Source organism: Tauraco erythrolophus, chromosome 4 (assembly GCF_009769465.1).
Source record: "Tauraco erythrolophus isolate bTauEry1 chromosome 4, bTauEry1.pri, whole genome shotgun sequence".
In the NCBI taxonomy this organism is placed as follows: domain Eukaryota; kingdom Metazoa; phylum Chordata; class Aves; order Musophagiformes; family Musophagidae; genus Tauraco; species Tauraco erythrolophus.
The window spans coordinates 87,645,149-87,652,670 of NC_141468.1; the positions used below are offsets into that span (position 1 = coordinate 87,645,149).

The window sequence follows — 7,522 nt, forward strand, 5'->3', positions numbered from 1 at the left end:
GGCAGAGCAGCCACATCTCCAAATCACAGTCGGTTAAAATACGGCTGCGATCGGCGCCGCAGCGTCTCGGCGTGCGGTGGTGCTTCTGCCCAAGCTGTGGCCAAGTGGGGTTGGGGCACCAGAAGGCTGCTGTCACCCTGGCTTCTTGTCTCGCTGTCACACCAACGCCACTGCGGAATTTCCCAGCTCTGCCTCCCCGTCAGGCACCCTCTGCACACCCACGTGTCGGAGCCAGCCCACGCGTGCCATGTTGCTCCGGTGGAGGTGTGACTTATCGGTGGCTCGCGAACGACAGCGTGCCTGTGTCTTGAGTTCGGTCCACGTGCGCCGTCGTTCCAAGGGAGGTGCGACCTCATGAGTAGTTATTAAAAGAGCTCTTTCAAAAGAAGCAGCTACCGGAGGTCACCCACCTTTGCCAAAAGGCACTTCAGAATCGCTAAAGGTCTCTGAAGGGAAGACCGTGCGATGGGTGTGGGAGGGAGGCTGCAGCAGCCCCACAGAAGGGCAGTTGTCCCAGTGCCATGCTCCGACAGCAGTTCTGCAGAGAGGTTTGAGTAGGGGACAGGATATTGTAGGCTTTGAAGTGTGTACTTGGAAGCCTTCAATGGCAGGACCTTCATGGCTTTAGAAAGTCACTCCTTTTCCTCTTCCTTTGGCACAGTTCAGTAAGCGGGTGCGTTCTCCATCCAGATGTTGGGGACTCATCTGGCAGAGCTGCCCAGCACCTTTGGGTCAGCAGCCGAAGGTGGTGCCGAGAGGCTGCTTTGGTAGATCCGGTTGAGCTGGCAGGAGCTAGTCTTTGGCACGTGTGCTTGGGGTGAACACGAACAAGCCTGTGTGTGTGTCAGGTGAGGAGGGCTGATCTCCAAAACCAGACCGATGTGTGACTTTTTACCCCTCTCTCTTTCCAGTGGAGCCACCAGCCAGCGTGGACGAGAAGGCTCAGTGCATCGGCGTTCCCGACGGAGCCTACGCCAAACTCCTACCTCATCCCAAGCCCCCGCTGCCCATGGAGTGTGCCCGGCGCGCCTTGCCCCCGGACGGGGAGGGGGATGGCTCCACCACCAAGGCTGACCCAAAGGCAGGACAAGGCAAGGGCGCGTGGCCGGTGGAGAGCGGCTACTCCGGCGGCCCGGGCTGCCTGAGGGACCTGGTGCCCACCTCCGAGAGAGGGGCTCCCCTACCCGAGAACGGGGCGGCCAGCGAGGGGCCGGCGGCCGGTGCCGAGGGGAAAGGACTAGCCGCCAACTTGCTGGAGAAGCCCCTCTGCGGCGGTGGGAAGGCTCTGCCCGAAGCGGCCATGCCTTGCATGGGGCAGGGCACTGGCCTCCCCGGTGTGGACGCTGGCTCTATGGGGGCCACCCCCAACCAGTTCCACCCTCTCTACATGCCCGGTCTGGAATACCCCAATTCAGCTGGGCGGTACCACATCAACCCGGGTCTTCAGGGGTTCGGCCCCATGATGGGGGGGAAGCCCCCTCCTCCTGCCTCCCACCCCCAGCATTTTCCCCCGCGGGGTTTCCAGCCAAGCGGCGCCCACCCCGGCGTCTTCCCCCGCTACCGGCCCCCCCAGGGCATGCCCTACCCCTACCAGCCGCAGCCTCAACCTTCCTACCACCACTACCAGCGACCGCCCTACTACGCCTGTCCACAGGGCTACTCGGACTGGCAGCGGCCCCTCCACCCCCAGGCCAGCCCCAGCGGGCACCCCACTGCCCACCCGCCCCTGGCCAGACCCCCTTTCCCGGAGCGGGGGACCGCCGGCGGCTTGCCGGGCTGCGAGGCGCTGAGTGCCGCTCTGGCCTCTCCCAACCGCGTGGACGGAGCGAGTGCCAAAGAGGTTTCTCCCAGTGACGGGCAGGATCTGGGGCCAGAAGGTGAGAAGTCCGAGGAGTCCCAGGAAAGGCCGGAGAGTCCCAAAGAGTTCCTTGATTTGGACAACCACAACGCGGCCACCAAGAGGCAAAGCTCGGTGGCAGCGGGGGAGTTCCTCTACGGAGCACCTCCACCCCATCTGGCTTCGGGAATGGGATTCAGCCCGTCAGCTTTCCCTCACCACGGGGTCATGCTACAGACTGGCTCTCCTTATGCATCCCGGCATCCCACCGGCCATTTCCAGCCCAGGACGTATGGATCACCCATGAATGCTCACCTGTCCCATCATCCAGCCTCCAGCCAGGCCAACGGCCTCTCCCAGGAGGGACCTCTGTATCGCTGCCGGGAGGAGAACGTAGGTCACTTCCAGGCCCTGCTGATGGAGCAGAGAGGCAGTGGAGGTGGCATGGGGGGGCCACCCCAGGACTTGTATAGACCTTCGGGGTAAGATGGTGTTTTCTGCGAGAAGGGGAGGTGGGAGGGGGCTGATGCCGGGGTGGTGATCAGTGTTGGGTATCCTTGAAAGGATATGGCTCGAAGTCAGAGGAGATGGCGAGTGAAGTTGAAAGGCTAACAGGTGGCTCTTAGACCCTCGGAGTTAAGAGGTCTCTCAGACCGGAGAGAGAGCCTCGTTGCAGCTCCTTAAGACAAGTAGCAATACTTGTCAGGTCATGGAGACCTGTTAGCCTGTCCCATCCCTCCCCACACCAGTGCTTCGTTTTATCTGGCGGTGTTTTGTTCACGTGTCGCCCAGGGTTGCGCATCCCTTAACCAAACGGGTTCTTGCCATTTTCTTGGCAAGAATTTTGTGGCGTCTTTCTCGTAGTGAGGCAGAGTAGCTGACTAAAGTGGGAGTTAGCCTCTTGGTATGAACTCCTTTACTTGAACGTTGCCCCCTTTTTCCCCTCCTCTTGCTTTGCCTTTCTTCTCTGTCTCTAATTTACCTCATGGAAAATTACATCTCACTGAGATTGTGCGTGTCACATTTTATTCCCGAGTGGAAAATTCTGCTAATCCAAAAATTCCCTGTTGGGATTTTATAAATGTACATCAACTGCTACTATTTTGTTACAGTCCCATCGTGACAGTCCCTCTAGTGTTCAGGGGGCTTGGCTTACAGCTGAGACGTTGGGTGGTGGGATGGACCGATGTTTGTGCTTTGGGGGAAGCCAGAAAGACCACACGAGATGCATGCTTGTATGCGGATGACGTACGTGTGCGTTCAACCGAGTAGGTGGGATTTGCTCGTGACGTTCGCGTGCTAAAACTCTCTCCATTCAACCTGGCTCCAGCATGCAAATGCATCAGGCTCAAGTTCCCTTCCCGAAGATGCCTACAGCAACCATGTCCCGGGAAGATCTGACGCCGCAAAAACCGTCAGCGTTGCCTCTGGATCAAGTAAGAGCTGCTTGAGAGAGCAGAGTTGAGACGCGAGCTTTTCTCTTCCCACCGGTTAAAGGAGTGAAGTGTTGGATGAGAGTGGGAAGCGCTGGAGGAAGCTGGGAACCACTGCTCCACAGAGGAGTTGGGGATGTGTCCGTAGTCTTAGCTGACCATAAAACATAACCTAGGCGACCGGTAGTGCTAGCTTGGAACTGGTTGCATGCAATCGCGAGGTTCTTCCTTTCTAAAGCTGCCAGTTAAAGCCTCCAACTCTTGTTCTTCCTCTTCCAGAGCTAGTCAAGGAAGGAAGGACCTCACGAAGACGAAAGCCACGCATGATTTGGACAAGGGGGAGGAAGGGCAGGCCTTCCTCCCCCCATCCCCTCGCCCGAGCAGCGTGTAGCTTCCTGGGTCCATGGAACACGGTGCCGCAACGGCTTTTGTGTTGGAAACGGTGCTGGGCCCAGCCAGCCGGGCAGCTGGCTCGCCACCGCAGGGCGAGTATCGCAAACTAGTGGCTTTCCGTGACCGGAGACTGCGTCTCGTTCAGGGTTTGAGGGATTTTTATTTTTTTTTTGGGTGGGGAGGGCGGGGGTGGGGGCGGAAACTTTCATTGACTGCTAAACTCAGGTATATTTTTCAGGGTGGAAGAGGATGATGATGGAATTTTACTCGTAGTATTAACGTGTGTGTTTTGGAGCTGGATCCAGTTTACAGAATTTAACCTGTTGCCTTTTTAAATAAATTTCTGTTGTTGGTGAATGTATTGTACATAATGGGGGAGGTGGTGGGCCCAGCTCGTAGTGGGCTTAGCACTGGAGGAATCCTTAACTGTTTACAATCATATCACACTGAAATCTTTCAGGATAGGGTGAGGGTTTGAGGGGGAATGGGGAGAGGTGAAGGCATGTGTGATGGATGACTTGCTGTCCTCCTTCCTGTCCTCTACAACCGAGACACAACCCGATAGTTCGTTGACTTAATAGCAGGAGTTGCTCAGGAGCGTAACGTGTCCTCCTCTTTCTCTTGTCTTCTTCCTCCTTCCCCCCTCACCCCTGTCTCCACCTCTCTGGATCCAGGGCCTGAGTGCACTTCCAGCTCCTGTCATCATGGGGAAACAAGGAAACCAGGACCAGGAACTGAAACCAGGACAGGACACTCTTGGCATTGTCCCTTCTGCTAGTAGAGTACCCCTCTCCCTGCCTTTCTGATAGGAGAAACGCGTGCTGTAGGAAACAGAAAATGGCATCACTGGTCATCTTAGACTTCTTTGGGTGAAACCGGTGCAGCGGGGGGTGGAGTAGCACCTATCCAGTGGAACAAATATTGTGCAAATCTGCTGCCTCAGGAGAGGAGCAGAACCCCCACCTTCCTTCCTCTGTCCCTTGGCTATATTCACTCCTTAGCAGTAGGGAAGCAGAATGTTCCCCGGAGTTCCTGACCGCTCTCGGTTGCCTGTGGAGGAGGAGCATGAGGCTGCTTTGGGGAAAGGGTTGGTTTGCTGCAGCATGAGCCATTCGTTGGCCTATGGAGTTGGATTTGGCGTTTGCAGGTTGCGGGTGAATCAGGAAGCATGGATTTGAAGTCAGACGTTGAGGTGGCATGGCTCGGGGAGCGAGGGACAAGAGGGCGGCCCGCGCGAGTTGAGTTGGTTTACCTTTGTCATCATCGGTGCTGCAGCAGCAAGTCCTACAGGGCTCATGGTGCCTTGCCTCGGAGGCGACACGCAGTCTGCGCTGGCTTTCCTCACCATTGGCGGTACCGCACTGGGGAACCCCCTGTGTGCCGGTGCTTTGCCCGGCGTTGACGTTCACATGTAGGTTTCACAACCGAGTTCAGTAGGAACCTCATCTGGAGATGTTTATTCACGTCTTACAGCTCCCACAGCTGATTATTTGGGGGGGACCTAGGGCAGCAAGATCTGCTGAGACCACAGCCCTGCTGCAGGCTGCGGGGACAGCGGGATGGTGAGAAGGAGGATGTGCCACTGTGTTGGACGAATTGCGGCAGCAGTAGCGGGGACAGAGCGACATGACCTTTAGTCTGTGGCAGCAGCTAGGGAAGGGTATTTTGTCTCCAGGTCTCTGGAGAATTTTTTTGGCTGCTTTGTAGTCTTGCACAGTGCCATCAGCCGGATCTTTAGCTGGATCGCACTGGCACCGCCTTTGTCCTGCTGTGTAGATGTGCCATGGAGCAAATGGCAAGTAGCATCTGACGGAGCCATTACTCCTCAACTTTCAGAAGTGCAAAAAGCCTAAAAGGTGAGAAATGTTCTTTCTTGGAAGAGTTAGAACAAGGAAGGTCTGCCACATTGGTGCCCTCTTACCAACGAGTCTCGCTGCTCTTGCTGCAGTACTTTTGCCTCTGATGAGCTGTGTAGGGCCAAAGCATTTTCCAAGCCTAACAGGAGTTAAAACTTCTTCACGTGATTCCCACCAGCGTGTTTATAAATGCAGAAGTTCTGGTTGCAGCAGCTAGCCTGTGAACTGTAGCTGCTGCCTGCTGAGCCCGGGGAGTCTCCTGGGACAGCCTGGCTTCTCCGCAACGGAAGACTTCAATATAATGTGAATTACTTACAATATCTGTCTGTAGATGCCATTACATTACAAAAGGGAGATTTATTTTTTTTTTTTAGTGGGTTTTTGTTTTCATTTGTGTTCGTCTTTCAGGGAGCAATCGTCGCTGGTGGGTTGGTATAAACTGGAACAGATGATCCTGAAGTTTGTCCTTTGAGCAGCAGGTAACTGCTCTCCCCAGCCAAGAACGTTATGCAATGGCTCATCCGACTTAGTCCCAGATCTGAGGGTCTGCAGTTGGCTTGTCAGCTGGCAGTGGGTTCTCAGAGGTGCCTCAACTGCTCAGAAACGCAGGTCTGGATCCTTCCCTGAACAGAGGCACTGAAGCAGTAGTAGTTATTTATGAAAAACTCTACTAGTATAACTGCTCTTCAAGACAATAAACCTGGGACAAATGAAAACGGGATTGCTTCTCCTTGTAAAGCAATCTTTAGTCCATTGTAGATATAGAACCAACTTGAAATAGCACGTTTAAAAATAGAGGAACTGTAAAATATAACTTGTAGCAAAGTATTCCGAGTTCTGGAAATGTGAATGTAGATTCTGAAAAAAAAAAACCCTGCCGTACTTCAGCCTGTGTCTTCTGGATCACAGGCAGTTACCCGAATATTTGAAGTGCCTTTCATTCAGCTCGTTGTGAACTTTGTGGAACAGGAGGTTTTCAGAGGCTGTCAAAAAACCCGCAACCAAGCTGAAGCACTCTTGGCCTTCAGCTGGAACGGGCACTGGGAACGTGGCTCTAGTGGTCGTGGTATCTGGATAAGTACCAAGCCCAGATCAAAACAAGGGACAAATAAGAAAGGCAAGAATTGCTTCTGGTCTGCCTGGAGAGCGTAGTGGAGTGTTAGGACAGTGATAGGTACCCTGAGGATCCTATATGGAGCGTGCAACATGAAGATGTTATCCTTTACCTGACCTGATGGAGACCTGGGAGAAGGATTTGACTTGCAGATGGTAGACAAAAGAGAGTAGTGAAGCTGACTCCTCCTGGGAGGGTTTCTAGGTAAATGGCTTTTGGTGTAGTCAGTAATTCTTATTGAAGTGACTAAGAAGCTGCTCTTCTTGTGAGGACACGTACTAGAAAAGTAGGGGAACCATGGCTGGGCTGCAGGGATAGGGCTGTGCTGGGGACAGGGCACTCTAAGAGAGAGAGAGCTGCTTGGGGAATCCTAGCTTGGAGTTTCCAGACATTCAAATGCCTTGTTCATAAGTGTTTGGGGTTGGGTTTTTTTGGTCTTTTTAGGGTGATGTCTAGGGATGCCCCAAAAATCAGCTCTGTCTCGCTAGGTACAATCTAAGCGAATCGCAGAAAATTGGCACCCCTCAGGGGGCACGGGGCTGCGAGCGGATCGCTGGGGCGGGACGCCAACGGGAATGCACCGGGAGAAGCAGAAAATGTGAATTTTATAGTTTATGGGTTCCCAAGCCACGCTCGCAGGGCTGTGTTGTAGGTATTGGGGAAGAGATGGGTTTAAGGAGGGATTTAGAAGAGTGAAGCGGCAGCTCTGTGCGTACGGAGCGGTACTTTTCGCCATGGGTTGGCACATAGTGCGGGCGACGTGGAGCTGCATTTTAAAATCTCCTGGCTTGAGAGGGCCATACTTGTGTCACTGTCTTAAATAATATTTCAGCACAATATAGAGAAATTCTGGACTCTGGTTGGAAGCCCTTCCTCATCCCCCAGCGTT

General features: G+C 54.3%; 1 protein-coding gene across 1 annotated transcript in view; it reads left to right on the forward strand.

The window, feature by feature from the left end:
* Positions 1 to 3,587, forward strand: part of CECR2 (CECR2 histone acetyl-lysine reader) — a 92,852-nt gene extending 89,265 nt beyond the window's left edge. Inside the window, exons 17-19 of the mRNA XM_086610683.1 lie at positions 912 to 2,319; positions 3,168 to 3,273; positions 3,550 to 3,587. Of these exons, the coding sequence (XP_086466809.1) occupies positions 912 to 2,319; positions 3,168 to 3,273; positions 3,550 to 3,555 (1,520 nt within the window). The 3' untranslated portion in view covers positions 3,556 to 3,587. The remainder of the gene's footprint in view (positions 1 to 911; positions 2,320 to 3,167; positions 3,274 to 3,549) is intronic.
* The last annotated feature ends 3,935 nt before the right edge of the window (positions 3,588 to 7,522 follow it).